Source organism: Nicotiana sylvestris, chromosome 10, assembly GCF_000393655.2.
Source record: "Nicotiana sylvestris chromosome 10, ASM39365v2, whole genome shotgun sequence".
Classification (NCBI taxonomy): Eukaryota; Viridiplantae; Streptophyta; class Magnoliopsida; order Solanales; family Solanaceae; genus Nicotiana; species Nicotiana sylvestris.
In genome coordinates, this window is record NC_091066.1 from 112,323,160 (window position 1) to 112,343,334 (window position 20,175).

The 20,175-nt window shown below is 37.1% G+C and overlaps 1 protein-coding gene across 2 annotated transcripts; it reads left to right on the forward strand.

Annotated features, from left to right (window-relative positions):
* Positions 1-246: 246 nt before the first annotated feature.
* On the forward strand, positions 247-17,908 carry LOC104247943 (putative protease Do-like 14). 2 transcript variants are annotated; one of them, XM_009804107.2, is made up of 11 exons: positions 247-399; positions 495-594; positions 671-800; positions 922-1,082; positions 1,405-1,529; positions 9,261-9,472; positions 9,704-9,785; positions 14,051-14,193; positions 14,671-14,791; positions 15,744-15,836; positions 17,270-17,908. In XM_009804107.2, exons 1-11 carry the CDS (start codon positions 385-387, stop codon positions 17,384-17,386), a joined length of 1,299 nt encoding a protein of 432 aa, XP_009802409.1. In that variant the 5' UTR covers positions 247-384; the 3' UTR covers positions 17,387-17,908. The 2 variants fall into 2 exon arrangements, with proteins under 2 accessions (XP_009802409.1, XP_009802408.1); XM_009804106.2 differs by having other exon boundaries at positions 684-800; positions 897-1,082.
* Positions 17,909-20,175: the final 2,267 nt, after the last annotated feature.

The window sequence follows — 20,175 nt, forward strand, 5'->3', positions numbered from 1 at the left end:
CCCGGGCCCGTTTGGCCCGGCCCGTTTAGCTCATTTAGGCTCGGGCCCGGACCACATAACAGCCTTAGGCCAGTCTATTAGAATGCTGAAGTTTTGCGTGATTACCTTTGCTACTTTAGTCGTGTATGCTAAAATTACGCAAAAAAATAAGTATACTTGTAATTTTTTTTTGTAAAGCGGGCTTGACCCAAAAATGGGTATAAGAAGGAATGACAACTAAGTGGTGCCTTAGTCCCAAGTGTCGGTTCAAGAAGGAAACTACTTTTTCTGGGTTTTGCAGAGTGGGGGTTTTAGAGTGGAGTGTGGAGCATCCCCAATTAACTGCTCAAACCTCCTTCCCAATAATCAATTGAACCGAATATCTAATTGGCATATCAAGCACTCATGAAACGGTTTCTGGTACAACACTTCCCAAATTCCTCAAAATTTTCATATATCTTGATAATACAATCGTTTTCCGTCTTTTTGAGTAAAACTTTTTAACTGTTGTGCAGAAAAAATTATCAGATTGCGGCGACAAATCCTTCATTCCTTTATTAGCTTTGGCAGCAGCTGGATCAACAGTAGTTTTTACTGGCAACGACACCAGTTCAAGTGAGAATTTTAATTAAGATTTTTGTTATTCTTCTAACTTTTTCTAGCGATCAAATGTGCCCTAAATTTCTGATAGAGGTCCATTTCAGGATCAATTTCGGTTTCAGTACCGCAACCTTTAAAAGATACTTTGACATTGCATTGGACGTATTTGAAAGACAAAGTTCTTCGTCCTGCTTTTCTTGCCGGGGATCCATCGCAACTTTGTATGTTGTCATAAATTTTTGTTTTCCGAATTGTAATTTCTCGTACTTTGTTTTGTTTTTGTTTTTAAATTCAACTGATACCCCACTTAATTTTAGGTATTGTCCCATTATCTTTTGCTAGAACTGGTTTGGACCCACCTGAGAATGTGAAGAAAGAAGGTAGTGGGGAAGATGGAGATGATGAGAAGAAACATAAATGTTGTAATTGTTTCGGACGAGATACTATTGCCAATGCAGCTGCTGCCGTTGGTCCTGCTGTTGTTAATATTTCTGTTTCAAGGGGTATGCTTTTTAACTATATTTGCTTAATTACTCCTCCCTTCCAATTTTATGTCATTCTTTCTGTATTAGTAAGTCCTAAGATGTTGACATAATCCATTTTTGTACAACTTTCGCAACTTATAAAAATCTATGTTTTTAAAATAATCAAATTTTAGCTTTGATGTAATATTTTCTCGATCAGACTAACTTTTAACCATTTCTTGAATATTTCTTCTACTATCATTTAGTGTATAATACTGTCATGCGAAATGGGATGGACAGAGTTTTCAATATGGGGACTGCCTGTAATATGCTATAACGTATATTTTTGGTCCTTTTGTAGGCTTTCACGGGTTGAGCGCTGGAAGGAGTATAGGATCAGGAACTATAATTGATGCTGACGGCACTATTTTGACTTGTGCTCATGTGGTCGATTTTCAAGGCTTGAGTATTTCATCAAAAGGAAAGGTCAGTGTGTTGTAATGTGTTGATGCAAACATTTCGGGGACAAAGCGTCATTCCTGTCACATTACTGCGATGCCGTTACATTCAATCAATTATGTCCTATTGTGCTTATGTTAGAGATGGTTGCCTTATGTTGGTGGTTAACTTTCTGATTCAAGAGAATGAGCTTCTTTCTCTGGTATGTTCATCAAATGGACTTCGATATAGGTTACGCCTGTTGCTTTTTGCTCCAAAGTGTGCATGGAACTTTGCATTATTGCTTCACACTTCTTCACATTAAAATACTTTTACATTCTTGTTGCTTATTCTAATCGTGCTTCCTAGGACTAAGAATAGATGTGCAAGTAGGGGTGTATTTATGATTATGGGTATGGGTATGGGTTCACGTGAACCCATGCTCATCTCTCTAAATCATGGATAACAATGCTATAATATGTCAAGATTACTTGAACGTACATGTGGGCACCCAAGCTCAAAGAGTTCTATGCAATGATTATTGGGTGCACCTTAAGGTGAAGTCGGAGTTTTAAATCTCACGTCTATCTTGTTTTTTTCTTTTTGTTTCTCTAGAATTAGGTTGAGAATCAAATCTTATGTCTATCTTGTTGCTTCTTTCTTTCTTTTTCTAAAATTGGGTCAACCAAGAGGGGATGGGCATGTCTTGTATCCCTTCTGGCGTTTCAATTAAGTACTTTTTTGTTTTTCTTTCTTTCTTTATTAGTTTATTCTTTCAAAATTCCCAAGTCATACATCCAAATCAGAATCATAGGATAGAAAGGCAGAATGCTCTCAAGCACCTTTCTCGAGGCTGACGTTTTCTAGCCTTCCTTTTCTTCAACCATTCTTTCATGGGAAAATTCCGGCGGTTTAGGCTGGAATTTATTCCCGTCTTCAGTTATTTTCGACAAAGTAATGCTTGTTCAGAACATGAAAGAAGATAAGATTTATTATAATGCATGTTTTAAATCATATGACATCACAAGGAGATGCTCCAGGGCGGAGAAGTGGTTTGATTGGGTTGAACGTAGCAGGAATTTAATAAGACAAGTTACTATCATCATAAATGTTGTTAAATGGATAGTTTATGTATTTAATATGGCATCTAAGGAGCAAAAGAAGACAGTGAAGAGGTGGAACAAGAAGGATCACTTTGCAGTGTTCTTCTGCATTCCCAAATACAATGAGCATGGTAGATACATCAGCTTTATTGCTATTCAAGGAGAAAGCAAATCTATCATTATTACATCGGAGACTACATATAAGGAAGGGTGGGGACATATAGTCTTAAGATATCCACTTTCATTAATGTTCCAGAAAAAGAAAAGGTGCTATCTCTCTTCAGCAACCTTCAAGTGGAGTCTTCTTTCATGGAAGCCTTTAGAAACAACAGATGGACGACAGAAGGGGCAAATGTTTCGCCGATCAGAAGGAGCAGCTCTAGAATATTTATTGTGGCACAACAGTCTCAGACAAAGATCTATTGGGTAGATGCCTTGTCGGCAGATTTCAGGAATCAGTTCAGGAAACTATGACTTTGAACGATGTCCGGAGATGGGGCCTGTAACTCATGGAAATCAGCATGGGGGTTAATGTCTTTGAGATGTAAGATCATCAATTTCTGTTTGAACTTCCATCAAGAAGATACCTAAATACGTCTTGTCTGAATGGAGTTGGAGGAAGTCGAAGTGGAAGCTTGAATGGTGGAGCCCTACCACTGGTTGCTGGCCAAATGAAGTTGAAAGAAACTAGGTTTGGATAAGGTTGCTGGGATTACCTATGGATGTATGATCTCAGAAGGTATTCAAATAATAGGGGTCCGTTGTGGGGGATGGACCGAAACAGAGAACGAGAATACTCTAAAACATCATCTCCACTGGGCACGCATTAAAGTATAGAAGTTCTGAGAGATATCGAGGTGGAAAGGGATGGATTTTTGTATACCATTCCAATCTGGTGTGAAATTCCAGTGACACTGAAGACCAGAATCTTTCTTGGAGATGGAGATAGGGAAAGACCTTTGGATGATACGAGGAGTCTATCCTATATAGGGGGAGAAGTGACTTATTAGGCGTAGCAAGGGCTAGGTCACATGGGCACGTCGAAAGAAGGGAGAATTTTGAAAAGGGAACATGTGGGGTAAGTGGGTCTGGAAAGAAAGTGTTTAATGCTCAAGTACATGGACTATTAAAGAGTAAGGAGAATCTGGACCTTGACAATTTGGGCCCAAACCTGAAATATAACGATTTAGTGGGCACGTGCTCCACTTCAGACGCAGTGGCTGGACCCGTTAATGAAAGTATTGCGCCGATTCAATGGCCCATCCGACAAGGATCTTCTAGTCATCAGCCCAGCTTTTGTTCCACAAACTCCAACTCTGGAAGAATCGATATTTATCTTGATAGAACATGAGGCAGAGATAGAGAACTTTCATTTGATATCATGTTTTGGGAGTTCAACTCTTCTTCTCTTTCTACCGACTCTAGTCTAGTTCCAGAAGAAGGTCTGCTCCAGACCCCTCACATAGACATGCAATCGACCATAGAGATGGACAATGTTGAACTCACTAGAGCAGGGGAATCAAGCAAAAATGATAATGGTAACAACTAGTTGGTCGTGTTTGGGAAATTGACTACAAGCATTGATGAAGAAGCCACTCCAATAGAAATTCAAGTTCAAAGGGTAGAATCAGAAGCTTCACTATGGGTGCATTTGAATGTACTCAAATTAAGCAAACAATTTGGGGTTAATTTTGAAAGGTGTGAATGGGAAGCCATTTCTTTATTTATGAAGATCAATAGCAGGAGGCACAAGAAATGGAGGACCCCATAATCTGAAATTTTCCTACAACCAAATCAAAAGGCAAGAGACAATTGGAAGGTCTAAAATTAGGTATTCAATACAAATATGGGCAAACTAAGGTTAGGGGGAGAGGCAACCTTAAAGTAGATTAATGAAAATAAGTATATATTTGTGGAATGAATGGAGATCAAATGATAGAGAAAAAGTGGGAGTTATTAAAACTGCTCTTAATGAATCGATATGTGATGTAGTGGTTCTTCAAGAAACAAAGATAGAAGGAGATATAACCTATATTGCCAGACATTTATGGGGGAGCAGATGGGTGGATTTTGTTAACCTTGAAGCTATGGTACCAATGGTGGAATTTTTAGCATGTGGGATAAAAGGATACTTCAAAGGGAGGTGATTACTACTGTAAATCAGTGCATCACTTGTAAATTAACTGCTATAGCTAATGGTTTTCATGGTTTATCATTGGGGTCTATGCATCAACTTCCAGAATTGAGAGGCAAGACTTATGGTGGGAGCTGGCAGCTTCAAGAGGTCTTTGTAGTGGCCCATGGGTGGTTTGTGGTGATTTCAATACAACGAGAGATTCAAATGAAAAGAGCAATCATCACCACCTCACTAGAGCTTTGAAGAAATTCTTTGATTCAATTAATGATCTACAACTAGTTGATCCTCCACTTTTTGGGGTCTGCTTCACTTGGAACAAGGGAACAACCAGGGGATTGCTTCAAAAATTGATAGGTTTCTTTTTATCACTGAATGAGATGAATTTTTCAGGAATATCAGACAGTCTACTTTGCCAAGAATCACATCTGATACATCTGATCACTTCTTGTGGTGATTGGGAACAAAGAAAATCATACTTTAAATTTGCCAGTTGGTGGTTGGAGGTAGTAGAGATGGTTAAGGAATGGTGGTCATCTTTTATAGTCCAGGGTTATCCAGATTATATTTTAGCAACAAAGACTTTTAAAAGTTAAGCTGAAGAAGTGGAATGCTGCGAACTTTGGGGATTTAACAAGGAGGAAAACATAGCTTTTGAACCAATTAGCCATTCTTGATGTTTTGAAAGAAGGAAGTAAAGCAACCAATAGCCTTTTTACCTACTCTGCCTTTCAGCGGGTGAGCAAAACAAAGAAACCTCACTGATGATGAATTGATACACGAAGCCAACACAACATTGGACTTTGAGGAAATCCCCTAATATGAAGAGTCATCATGGAGGCAAAAATTCAGAATTCTATGGTTAAAACAGGGGATAAGAACACAGTTTTTTTAATAAGATAGACAATGCACACAAAAGATACAACACCATAGACATGCAGAAGATCAATGGGGTTGAAGTCACTAATCCAGTTGGGATCAAAGAAGAAATTATATCTTTTTATAAACAGTTATACTCTGAGTCAGAAGCATGAAGGCCTAATTGTAACCTTCAGAATCCTGCTTCAATAACGTCGAAGGAACAAAACTGGTTGGAGAGACCTTTTGAGGACAAGAAGTTCTCAATAATATAAGGCTTTGTGCTGTTGTAGATAACTACTGACCCGGAAGGCTTCTCAGTGGGGTTTTTCATTACTTGCTGGGATTTTTTGATGGATGACATCCTACAAACCATGGCCAATTTTCACTCTCTGAGAATCTTTGAGAAGAGCCTAAATCCCACTTATATGGCTCTTATAAGTTATACCCAAGAAGAATGGAGCCAAAGAATTGAGAGATTTCAGACCAATTAATCTGATCGGCAACATCTACAAGATTATCTCCAATATTTTAGCGGAAAGACTCACAAAGGCAATAGATTAGATTGTGAACAAGCATCAAATGACTTTTATCAAACGAAGACGGATTATTGATGCTACCCTTATAGCCAATGAGTGTCGAAAAAGAGAAGAAATCAGGGATCTTGTGCAAATTACATATTGAAAAGGCATTTGATCATGTAATTGGAGGTATTTGATCAATATTCTGAGAATTTTGGGATTTGAATGAATGGCTCAAATGGATCTTCTTTTGCATTAGCATAGTGTAGTTCTCTGTCCTTACTAATGGATCTTCTGAAGGCTTCTTCCCTTTAATGAGGGGTTTAAGACAAAGAGATCCTGAGGGGATTGGGTCTCCTTTTTCACATCTTAAGAACAGTCTTTTATCTTTGATTGCTTTTTGGTGCACTCATATAGCCCCTACTTGTATAGAAGATTGGGCGTCATTTGTAGAGAATCATGTTCTGATGTAAATTCTGTACTTTTTGGTATACTTCTTGTATACGGGAGTTTTTCTCCCTTTTGATTAATACAATTTACCTTATAAAAAAAAAACCTTTTCTTTTCATACTAGCCATGGAAGGGTTAAGCAATATACTGAGAATTTCCACGGCTACCAGATGCTTGAAGGGTTTTATAATCCAGAACAGGAACACCAATATGGAGATTTCACACTTGTTGTATGATGATGATGCATTAATTCTTTATGATGCTGAACCCGCTCAGTTAATGCATTTTAGGTTGGTCCTCACAATTTTTTAAAGCATCTCGTTAATTGGAGAAAGAGTTTGCTGGTACCAATTAATGCAATTGCAGGTAGTCCAATTCTAGCAGGGATTTTGGGTTGTGAAGTAGGAACTTTACCAACCAAATATTTGGGATTATCACTGAGTTCTAAGAACAAAGCTGCAGAAATATGGGAAGGGGTACTTGATAAATGTGAGAAAAGACTTACAAGAAGGACAACTCAGTACTAATCCCTAGGGGAAAGGATCATTTTGGTAAGCATTGTCTTGGATTCCCTTCCCACATGTATTATGTCCTTATTGCCTTTTCCAGTCAAAGTAAGGAAGAGAATTGACCAGCTGAGAATGAACTTCATTTGGGAAGGCAACAGAGAACCCAAAGGCCTTCATCTTGTTAACTGGAAGGCTCTTATTTCAAGCAAGAGAGTTGGAGGTTTAGGCATTAGAAATATAATAGCCTTTGGCCAAGCTTCTAAAATCAGCCTATTTTGAGAAGTGCTTTTTCGCAGAAGTACTTTTGGGGAGAAACAGTTTGTGTTTCGGCTAATTAATTTGAAAAATACTTTTGAGCAGTAATTAGTGTTTGGTCAAGCTTTTAAAAAGTGCTTCTGGGGAGAAGCTATTTTTTTCTGCTTCTCCAAAACTGCTTCTGCTTCTACCCAAAAGCATTTTTTTTTCCTTCTAAAAACTTTGCCAAACACCTGAACTTTGAAAAAAAATACTTTTTTTAGGAGAAGCTTGGCCAAATAGACTGTAAGTCTGGTTAACAAAAGTCTCTTAATGAAATGACTTTGGAGATACAACACTGGAAAACAAGCATTATGGAACAGGTTATCAAGTGCAGGTATGAGCAGTGAGGACACTAGAGTACCAATCCAGTGAGAACTTATGGAGTTAGCAACAGGAAATACATTAGGAACCTATGGGAGGAGTTTTCAGCAAACATAGGTTTTAAGATGGAGATGGAAGGATCGTCTCTTTCTGGAATGATGATTGGCTTGGGCATGGAGCGTTGAAAGACCTCTTTCCTAATCTATTTATCCTTTCAGCTTCACCTAATACCACAATAAAAGAATCTTGGAGCCCCCATGGAACTTAACTTTCAGAAGGTTTCTCTTCCCAGAGTTACTGAAATTCTCAAAATGCTAGAAGGTTGCAGGATTGGATGGGGAAGAGGACTCTCTTACATGCAAAGGAGGCAGTAACTCAAAATCCATAGTTAGAGCAGCATACACCTATCTTTCATCTATTGGCAGCCCAACACCCCTAGCCTTGGAAAAGGATATGAAGATCAGAGTACCATTCAAAGTTATATGTTTTTCATGGTTAGTGGTAAGAAAAGCCTACCTCACACTGGAAATTCTACGGAGAAGAGGTATTCAGACCAATTCTACATTCTTTCTATGCTTGCTGGATGCTGAAACCAATGAACATCTGTTCCTACACTGCGTTACTAAACAACTTTGGCAGCTCTTCTTAACACTAGCTGGAACTGTTTGGGGTGATGCCTAAAGACATTATTGGCCTGATATGTAGCTGGAACAGTATAAAAGGAAGAACTTGTCACAAGGTATGATGGAAGATTGTTCCAGCTTGCATATGGTGGACAGTTTGAAGGAGAGGAACGCAAGATGTTTTGAAGGTGAGAGCAGCTCATCCCAGAAAATCAAGGGTTCGTGCATTTCTCTTTTTCATGTTTGGTGTAAAGAACAATTGGTAGATGATGCAGAATCATTGCTAGACTTTTTTGACTCCTTGTAAGAATTGCAGGGGTTTTCTTCTTGTAATTATTAGATACTAGCCCTATTTTGGTTGTTGATGATAAAATTATTACCCTTTCTCAACAAATAAATTAAATTCCCAAGTCTAATAAATTGAAATTCCCAAGTCTATAATTTAATTGAATGTCTTTATCAAAAATTGCGATAGTGGAGGATGTAGCATATAGGCAATGGGTTCACCCGATCCTAACAATTTCGGTACAAATTATAGATGTATGCATATGTGGAAAATCACTAAAACTACCCAAAAAAAATACTTTTAAACCTATAATTTTCAAAGTATAATGAATTCATGGTAAGAATGCAAAAGTTGAATGCATCAAATGTTAATCCTGAATCTACCTCCTCGTAATAGTGTACCCATGTTCTTGAAATCCTGAATATGCCGTTGTATGCAAGTGGATCTCGGGTTGTGTTTCTTTCCTCTGTTTTTATTTTTTGGTTGTAATTAGCGTGTTTGATCTTCTGTCTTGGACCTTGAAATCCGAAGGATGATCCTCTTCTTTTTCTTTTTGAGTGGTATGCATGGGTCATTATGTTAAAGTAGCTTGTCCATATCTATCTGTCATCTGTATTCTTTTGCTGTTGTCCTTATTTCAATTGTGTGTAAGTCAATTTTGAAAACCTTTTTTGTAGGTTGATGTGACTTTGCAAGATGGCCGTGTATTTGAGGGTACTGTGGTCAATGCCGATCTACATTCTGATATTGCAATTGTAAAGATAAAATCCAAAACTCCACTTCCAACTGCCAAACTTGGCACTTCAAACATGCTTCGCCCTGGGGATTGGGTGGTGGCTATGGGTTGCCCCCTCTCCCTTCAAAATACAATTACAGCAGGCATTGTGAGGTAATATGAGCAGAAAGCAACATGGAAATTTCTTTTGTTTCTTTAGTAGTGGTGCAAAACTATTTGTTTCATGAAGTTTCATTCGAAGATAAGTTTGTATGGGCATGCAGAATAACATGAACCAAAGAAATGTCCACTGCTGTCAGTCCTAATTATCTCTACTTTGAGTAGATGTTGCATAAATGATTAATCTTTATTGATCCCAATTTTTTCTTTCCCTGTTCCATGTAGCTGTGTCGATCGTAAAAGTAGTGATCTTGGACTTGGGGGCATGCGGCGAGAGTATTTACAGACTGATTGTGCTATTAATGCCGTAAGTTACTCATAGTTTATGTATATATTTGCATATTTCTAATGTTCCTTGCTCTTTGGATTTCTTTATTTTGGAGGTGGGGTGGGGGGTTTCGGTAATTGGTGGCAAATCATATTTAATTTTTCCATGAGAAGCACATCAAACGATGAGCTTTCAAGACTTTACTAGTTGAGAGAGCAAATGAATAATGCTGGTAATGAAGTGTAATTTTCACCGTCAGTATGTGTAGGATTAGAGTCCTATTCTCTCTCTAATCTAAGCTTATCAACATCTGCAGTCTCAATGCATTAGAGTACATAATGTTCTTTAAGGATATTGGCTGTCAATGGAATTTGTGCAACTTGAATATTTTTCCTTTCCTTTTCACAGCAAGAAGCTTCGGTAAAGGATTGTGGCCTTAGTCATCCCACCTCAACAACCAACCTCCTCGTCAGGTTTAGCATTTGAGATTACTCATCATCCATATAGTCTTCTTCCCTACAAATAATAGATTTTAGTTTTTGTAGTTCTATACGAAGTGCAGGTTTTTGAGGGATATACAATTGCATAATGCTAATCAGATACATAACATAGCTTACTTTGCTTTGATCTATTTCTCGTTGAACCTTAGCACCCTATGGTGTTGATTGTCCCCTGTTAAGTGGATTTAGAGCTTCTTAGAAAGTGTACTTCTGGGAACTTAATGTCCTATTTGCAGAAGACAATCCCCAGTTGAAAGTTAGATACAACCAAATCTCTCTTTTTGGATGTTATAGCGAAGTGCTGTTATAGAGAACATATATTATAACATAACTTAAAAATTGGTTCCGAAAAAGCTTGGCTTTTATAGTGAAGTATTGTTATATAGAGATGCTGTTATAGAGAAGTATGACTAACCAAGAAAACTTTAGCAGTAGTGCTTCCTTAGGATCAATCATGTCATCCAAAAGCGACACATTCTGAAACTATATCTGATTAAATCTGAACTGAAGTCTGGTACGGTTATGTCTTAAGATTCCAAGAAGTTTCGTTTCTTTCACATGATTGTGTATGATTAATATAGGCAATTGTGCAACTTTGCCAAATGTGTATTGCCAAGGAAAACATTTGGGTATCCAGAACTTTTCATAATCAGGTGGAATGATATTTTCTGAAATTAGCAGTGCCATTCCATTTTATATGAAGTTAGATAGTTATGTAAATAACATGAACAGAGGCGGATTTAGGGGTTCGTCAAAAAATTACATTGTGTATATAAGGTAAAATCTGTTTTCTACCTCTATATATTATGTGTTGAATCCCCTTGATATAGCCCAAAAGCATAGCTTAATGGTCAAGGGGATTCAAAACCTTTGTAAGGTCATTGGTTCTATTCCCACTGGCTACAACCTTTTTTTAATTTTTTTCTTTTTTGAATCCCCTTAGCGGAAATCCTGTCTCCGCCATTGAACGTGAATTAGTCCTAGTCCCACATAGAATAGGAGTAGGATATGTATTATATAAATAGGGCTCCTTGTATTATAATTGAATAGAATATTAATAATATATTTTTCTTCAGTGTTTTCTCACATGGTATCTGAGCAATTAGTGAGAAATCTCTGATGTGCAGTAACCAGCGAGTCCGGGATAGTCACCGTGCCTTTTTTTCGATGAACTACGAAAAGTAACACCACCAATAGGTGCGGAATTCTCAGGCGACCAAACCCTAGAAAACCACACCGGCATAACCCTATCCACGCGCCCTCAAGCGCCTGAAAACCCTCTGACGTCGGCGACGCGTCAGACCCATGCGCCGGCACGTGACACGTTTTCCGGCCATTTTTGAAAAAGTTTCTTAAGGACAGCTGTCTCGTCTAGTAATTCCGAGCCTACCCATCCAATTTAAACCAAATTCCGACAATTTTTATTTTTTCTGGCATAAATAGTGCACCTTTTCCGGCGTGATCGACGCTTTTTTTTTTCCTGTTGTGAACAGTGTTTTCTCGGATATTTCTTCAGTTTTTCACTATTTCAAGTGAAGAACTTGGTTGCCAGAGGTCGTCTTTTCCTTTCCAACTCCGTCTAACTAAGAAGAAAAAAAAGGGAAGTCTCCAGCTTAACTTGTTCTGATTTGGCATTCTATGGTTAACCATACAAGTTTTAGTCAAAAATTTGAGAAAATTTGTTGTAGCCAAATGGGATCCAATACTATGAATAGTTGGATGGTTTCTCTACCGGATTATATTGAGTTCCTTCAGTACAAAGCATATAAACTGACATCTTCAGATACCTTCCGTTCAAATAGGTAATAGCGTGACTTGTGTCTCCTAATCTTCATCCTCCGATTCTTGGGATAATATAGGTGCTCCAGTTATATTATTTAGCCGTGAATTTAAGAATGCGGATAACATGGATTTATATTAAGTAGTATACTAAATAATTCAAATTTTATTTTTTTATTAATCAATTTTTTTAGATATACACCAAGATGATGTTCAATAAAAGAAAGTTATACTACAAGATCGCATTGATCATCCAAAACTCCTGCCAACTCTCTACACAAAATGGATGTCATGTTTACGCCTAAAGTAAATGAAACAAGGGTTCTTTTAACTTTTAGTACAGAATTCTCAAGTCCTTCAAAAGTTCTTCTATTCCTCTCTTTTATATTAGCTAAACAATACATAATGGAATGCTATTCCATATCTTTCTTCTCGTAGCATCTAATTTGTTTATCGTGCAGCTTATGCATGTCTCTTCTAAATACTGCAAACTTACTATCTGTATAATTAAATATCAGTGGCTTAAATTTTTCAGTGACATACAGTTTAGACATAAATATTTAGTCTTTAAGCCTAGATATTTATTTATGCAATAGTAAGGGAAAGAGACAATAAACAAATGCTCCCTGTATCCAAAATACAACGTATTATTATCCCTTTTGGATAATCTATATATATTTCTATTTCCAGACAGAGAACTTTTGTTCTTGCGCTTTTGCATATTTCTTAAAACTCAAACTGACTCACAGGTATTAAACCATTTATGTAAAGAAAAGGGCAGCCCGATGCACTAAGCTCTCGCTATGCACGAGGTCGGGGGAAGGGCGGGACCACAAGGGTCTATGTAAACCATTTATGTACTAAGAAAAATTCCATTCATCAAGAAATTATTTTATACCCACTTATGTTGTCCCTCACATTTGAATATGATATACTCCCGATCTTGCTTTAACAGCCATGGGCTATAACTAAGAAACCTGATTTGGGTTTTGGGACTAGAAGTAATTTTCTGGAATCTGCCGATAAACATGTGGTCCCAAAAATTGCTGCTGTGAAGGTTCCCTTGAATCAATAACTGTTGGTAAACTGCAAATTATGCCAATTGTCTACATTCTTTTTTCTGGGTGACCAACTAATTGGGATTAAACTTTAGTTGTTATTGTAGCACTCAGATCGTTTATTTTGGTCCAGTGTTTGTCAGATGCCTATTTGGTCTAGTTAGAGACTTGTATTAGATAAGTGGGAGATTTTAATAATCTTAATTGAAAAACACTCCCAATAATATATATATTGGAATGAGGGATTCGTAGGGAGTCAAATGTTTATTCGAGCCAACTACTTCGGGACTGAGACGTACTTGTTAATTGCTTGATACCTTTTGAGGCTCAGAGGCGATGGGTCGTCCTCTCCCCTTACAGTTGAATATGGGAAGGAGAAAATCACTGGTTGATATTAATGGATCTAATTTACTTCATCGGGGAAAAAAAAAACCACTGGTTGACTGAGAGCTTTGAGACATTGGATTTTACACCTGCTTAAGGGGCAGGCAAAGGAGATATTATCATTTTCTTATTTTTATAAATAAAGAGAGGCGTAGGAGCAATATATCAGGAGGGAGCAGGAAAAGTTGATTGTTGAGGAGTGTGTGTGGAATGGCATCGTAATGTCAGAATTTCTTATTGCCTTCTTATTGGGCTAATTTTCCTGCATAATGCAATCCTGTATGTAAGTCGAACAGCCGTTTGACAGATCGAAACGGTGGAAAAATGTTCTAATTGTGTTGACATCTGCATGGATCTACGAAATCCTGAGAAGCATGTCTTGCTTTATTATCTCTGCCAGATTGACTGGATTATGATAGATAAAAAATTTTCCTCTTTTCAGCTTCAGTTTTCAAAATATGAAACTACCAATTATGTTTTGACATAGATAAAAAAATTTCCTCTTTTCAGCTTCAGTTTTCAAAATATGAAACTACCTATTTTGTTTTGACATATAACATAACTTCGTCTTTCCCCAATGTAGGGCAATTCTGGAGGACCTCTTGTAAATGTCGACGGAGAAGTAATCGGAGTTAATATCATGAAAGTATTGGCAGCTGATGGTTTGGGCTTTGCTGTACCAATTGATTCTGTTACCAAGATTATAGATCACTTCAAGAAAAGGGGGTATGATATCAAAACACTATAGTTGTCGTCAGGTGCTAAATTATCAGCATTTTGTGTAGGCTTGATTTTAACATCTCCTTCCCCTTCTCCCCCTCTCCCTGATTCACTCGCATTAACAGGAAAAATCAAAAGATATGAATACTGAATAAATTGAAAGATCCAAATGCAGACATAGAGCCACAGAGGCTCTGTCACTGTGTTGAATGGATATTTGGAGATTTTGTGAACATTTCTACCATAATTTTAGTGACATCTATTTGTTCTTTATCTCTGTTGGCTTTCAAGGACGCATTTCTTCTCTTGTCTCACAAACTTGTATTAATTGATAAGAACCAATAAGTTTCCATGTAATCATTCTTCTTGCATGGGCATCTACGAGTTACTCCTTCCTTTTCTGAGGTATTTGAGACTCTTTTTTGATTGATTTTGAGACTTTTCATTAAAAAAAATTTAATAATGGAATTTGATCTTACACAGGAGAGTTATTCGACCTTGGTTGGGTTTGAAAATGCTCGATCTTAATGATATGGTTGTTGCACAGCTTCAGGAAAGAGATCCATCTTTTCCAAAAGTCAACAAGGGAGTTCTTGTATCAATGGTATGGCATCTTGAGTTTTTCCTCTTCCCTTATTTATAGATTGTTCTTTTATCTGGTGAAGGAACGGTGGTAGGCTCTCTTTTACATACCTTAGGGGCAGATATTATGTGCATTACAGCTTGCGCAGAAACAACTCTGGTACATTTTTTTTTTATGGGGAAGAAAAAAATATTTCGCGTCATGGACCCAAAACTAATTTAACGAGAACATCTTTACCGTCTGAACTTGTTTCGTTGGCTGTAAAAAGCTTTCTTTGTTTATCATTTGATTTGTGGCATTTGCCAGGGAAAATTCAGATTTACACGTGTGGCAGCTCAAACATGAGCGTTCAGCTTTTCTTTAGTTTGGCTTATTCTATTTTTTGATCAAACCTAGAATCAGCTTCCTGCCTGGAACTTCCCTATTATGTTTATGAATGCTGCTACACAGATGGATGTTAGGCTGGTGTTTAACCATCACCAGCTTTGTCACCACAATTTTTTATTGTTGATGATCAGTGATATCGGGCATTTGCACTATTACAATGACAATAAATTTCATTGTCTTGTTTTTCTTCATATACTAGTACATCTCTGAATAGATCTCCGTGTTATAAATTTGAAGGAGCACTGGCGTGAGGTACATGTCTTTGCCATTTGTTTGTGTATGGGGTTTGAACTGTGACATTAAACTTCAAGTTAATTTATTTCATGGATTCTTAGGCACTAATGCTGCATCGTGAATCTTTAGTCTTTAGATATTCACCCTTTTGATGCTTTGGTGTTATCATGAGACCTGCCAATCATTTTCGCTGTCATTTTACTGTATAGGGTGGATGTTAATGTAGTAAAGTAGTGAACATACATGTTGATCTTTTTCTGGGTTATGTACATAACTTATTGGCTCTCTTTGGACCTTTACATGTTTGTCTGTTGAATATGTTTTTGAGACAGTGAATCATTTATTTTCGCAGGTGACTCCAGGGTCCCCTGCTGATCGTGCTGGATTTCACCCTAGTGACGTGGTTGTTGAATTTGATGGAAAGCCTGTTGGGAGTATAAAGGAGGTAAAATCACCTTAAGAGCCATAATGTTAATGACGTCCGGTTGGAGGGACCAAAAGGGCAAAATGAAAAGAATAAAAAATTGATAATTTTCCACCTGCATATTAGGCGATCTACAAGTTTCTTATTTCTTTGTAATACTTCTCGGGGAGGTGTATTTTTATGGTTTGCAAAATACCAGATGACATTTTATTATCTCCTCTAAGTACGTAAACAACCTGATTTCCCTCAGCTGATACTTGCTATATTTGTATTAATCACCAGAACCTGGTCAGAGTTTATAGCCATTACCTTCTCATTTCACACACTACCACTTTGAGCCCTTTTGCTTAGGATTTTCTTCTGAAGACCAGTTGCTTCATGTAAAGATAACTCTACCCTTACTTCCAGCTGGCACATTGTCGAAAGCCCTTCCTTCCTTATCGTTATTTGTGTAATTATTAATTGTCCTACCTTTTTCTCATTGTTTTACTTGTCAAATGCTGCCTTTTCCACCTATGGCTACCACCCTAGCATGCATAAACCTCCTTTGAAAAAGTCTCATACGCACACACCAAAGAAAGAAAAAGCACCTAGAACTCGAGACAAGGCAATGATTGGGTGCTTTTGTCACTGCTTTTCTTTTTATTTTTGTGTTTCTTTTGGAGGGGAAGCGGTAGGTGGGTTGATTGTGGAATTGGGGTTCTGGATCTGGGGGGTAGAAGGCTCCAATAAAAACAGGAAGAGTTAGGTGTCAATATGCTTGCTTCAGAGCAACTGCGCTGGAAAAGCAGCATAGAAGAAGATGGTGAGATTCTTGTAGTTCCATCTAGCGTCTAGTAAATTCTTCATTCCCACAAATATTCTGAAAATCTCATTCCAGCAAAATGGAAACTTCAAAATGGTTTAACAGCCTTCAGTTTCTTCCTCCTTGCTATTGGGGCGAAGGAGCAGTAGATGTGCTTTACTGATAAAAAGGGAAAAGGGCTACCTGGTGCACAAAACATTCCGGATTCACACAAGGTCCGGGGGAGGGCTGCGCCCCAGAGAGTGTAATGTAGGCACCCTATCCTGAGACAAGCATCAATGGTTGATTCCACGGCTCAAACCGGTGATCTATAGGTCACATGGAGACAACTTTACCATTGCTCCAAGGCGCCCCTTCTACGTGCTTTACTGATAATCAGGGTAATTTTGACTGTTACAGTGCAGGTGTCATGGTTACTCTGCAAATATTTGTAGTTGAAAATGAAATGACAAATATTCATTCTACTGATGAAAAGTTAAGACATTCATGTGAAGTGCAAAATTTGAAACCTGAGTGTGATGGTATATAATGACAATTACCTGCAATATATTATTATTTTAATTGGTTGATTGGCTCTTATATAATAATAATTACCGGCATTGCTCTGTACTAAGCACTAGTGACTTTTAATTCTCTGATTTTGCTACAGATCATTGATATAATGGGCGAAAACCTTGGAAAACAATTGAAAGCTGTGGTGAAAAGAGCGAATAATGCTACTGCCACCTTGACTGTGATTCCAGAAGAAGCCAATCCTGACATGTGAAATGACCATTTTGCTTTTGTTCCTACAATGTGGCCTGTGAGTTCAACCACTTTCCGTCACTGGCCTGCTACCTCGTTGAAGTTGATTCAGAACCAATTCCATGTGTGTCAATTTCTCTGGGTACATATTTCCTTACTGTGCATAACTGTACTATGCCAATGGTCTTCTTTTGGCTAATGTTCCGTTATGCCACATTCATCGGGTATTGGTGGAAGAATTTAGGTTGAAGGAATATTTTCCCATGTAATTGGTGACACAAATTAGGAAGATTAGATTCTGAACACATTGATCGTGTTATGGAGAACGCGACAAATGCTTCCAAAGGACTTCTCCTCTAGGGTTTGCCTTTTCTACCATCATTTAGAAATACGAGGGAAGATACTGTGCTATGGCAACCTAATAAGAGGTTAGTAGACAAAATGAACATGACATCCAATTCTATTCCCCTTTGTCCAATGTATATCATCTATACTGTATTAGAACAGGAACCCTAAGAGATAAGTTAAATTACAAATATACCCCTTATATATCTGAATACACTATTAAATGAAAAAAAACTAACGCCACTTATGCGACTTATCGGTAAAATATTTAAATGACCAGGCAGCACTTGACTTTTTGCTCCAGTAAGCAACCCCTTAGTTTGCTTCATTTTCCACATACCATCGGCATCTGTCTTTGTTTTTGTCTGTCTACTTTTACTGGTTTATCTTTACCAATCATTCGTCGATTCTCAACTATTATCTTTTACCTGTTGATCATGCTAATTGTGTTTTAGTTTGAGCGCTTCTCCATTATAGCTTTGGTTGTTCAGCTTTTCTGGCGAGTTTTCTCCGGACTTTGTCCTTGGTTATTAATGTTTGTACAGTTGATTGATGTTAAATATTGTAAACCTTTGATGCTTTTTCCTTCAAAATTATTGATCTTAAAACCTTTATTAAGTTATCTATAATTTGTGCTACTATTTTTTATGTTGGAACTTGGATAGTAGATGCACATTTTTTCCTGTTTTTTCTCCAGTTTTCTTGGTGGAAACGTGTACATGCATATGGTTAATCATTTTCGGATATATTTGTTGTCACTTAATCTGTATTCCTTGTGGGTTTCCTTGCATTTCGATTGTCTAGATCTATTTGTCAATTAGGGAATAATACTGATGCCCATGATGTGTTTGATAAAATTTCCCATAGGAAAACCTTCCTTACTGCTTTAGGAGATGAGATGACACCATTAACAGTACAGTGCTAGTGCTACTACTGCACTAATACTATAGAACCAACTCTGCTTGGTGAATGTTTCCGTCCGTTCACCAACAGTGTAGCCTTTTCGTCGATTCGACTTTAGCATTATTCTCAGATACGTACTACTCCCTCTGTTCCAGTTAAAAAAAGAATGATCCTTTTTAAAATTTGGTAATAATTTAGCTTAAATTTACAATTCTAGCCTTATGAGATGCTTTTATAACCACACAAATATTTTGGGTCCCTTTATCACTTGTTTAGGACCAAATTTCAAAAGTCTTCATATTTTCTTTAACCTCCGCGCTGGGAGAGTATGTTTTTATAAAACCTTCGTCTGCCACTATTTAAGAGCTGAACTCTTGGAGAATAGTCATATATTTGTTATCATCACATAAATGAGCCAATCCCATCTTACTATGCGCAATTTCTAGCTGACTTGTCCTTTCCTTCCTTCCCCACCCATACAGCCCTATTTAGAAAAAAGTGCATCCACTTCGCTGACTTTGTTGGAATAACACTGTACATACATGAGTATAATTAGCTAAAATAATAGGGGGATTTGTATGTATATCCGCTTTTTGGGTTACGTTTTAACTTGTGCCCGATTTGCATCTTTTCCAAAAGTCATCCGGGTATCTTAATACCCAATTCAATTTAAATTAAGGGAAAAAAAACATAAATATACAAAATTTAAGAAAATATTTCGCAAACATAGCAGCAATAGGTATTTATGAGAATAGTTTTTAAAAAGGGAGCAACCATGTAAAAATTTCTATATTGATTGGATTCGGAAAAACCATCTTCCAACTAATTTGTAGCTATGGGCTTTTGACTTGATGTCCTTTGGTTCATCAGTATCGCAAGAAAAAAAATGGATTATTATATCTATCAAATAACTGGATAATCAAATTTTGGACTCTATTTATGGATATGCAGTTGGATCCACAGAAGAAAGCACTTACAACTTACATTCGGTATTTATATTGAAGAATAATCTCTTACTCTGTGCTGGTTGCTTTTATAAATTGTCACTGCTCATAAAGAACTAATCAGAAAATGAAAGATCATTATCCAAAATATGTACATAAAATGCTGCACTTCATTCATCCAAAATTAAGGAAAAAAACAAACAAGTAGTTCTGTGTTTTCCTATTTCAGTATCATTTGGAGAACCAAATTACTTTTGCCAATATAACAAAAAATTAAACTTTAAAATATTGGGGTTGTAGGCTTGTAGCACAACGTAAAAGAATTTTATTTAATAAAATGAATTAGTTCCAAAAATCAACATAAATGTCCAATGTATTATTCGAAGTGTCAAAATGGGATAATATATTACTGACTTTTTTTTTATAGCTAAATTATGGTACAATACATACAGTCTAACAAAATCTAATCTATGATAGCTTTTCAGATGTTTTACCTTTCTGTTTGCCTTGCCGGCATTTTAACGGGTCGAAACAACCAAACGAAAGACGAAGCATTAAAATAGAGAATTACCTGCAAGGGATGAAGAAACTTTCAGAATAGAAATAAAAGAGAGAAATT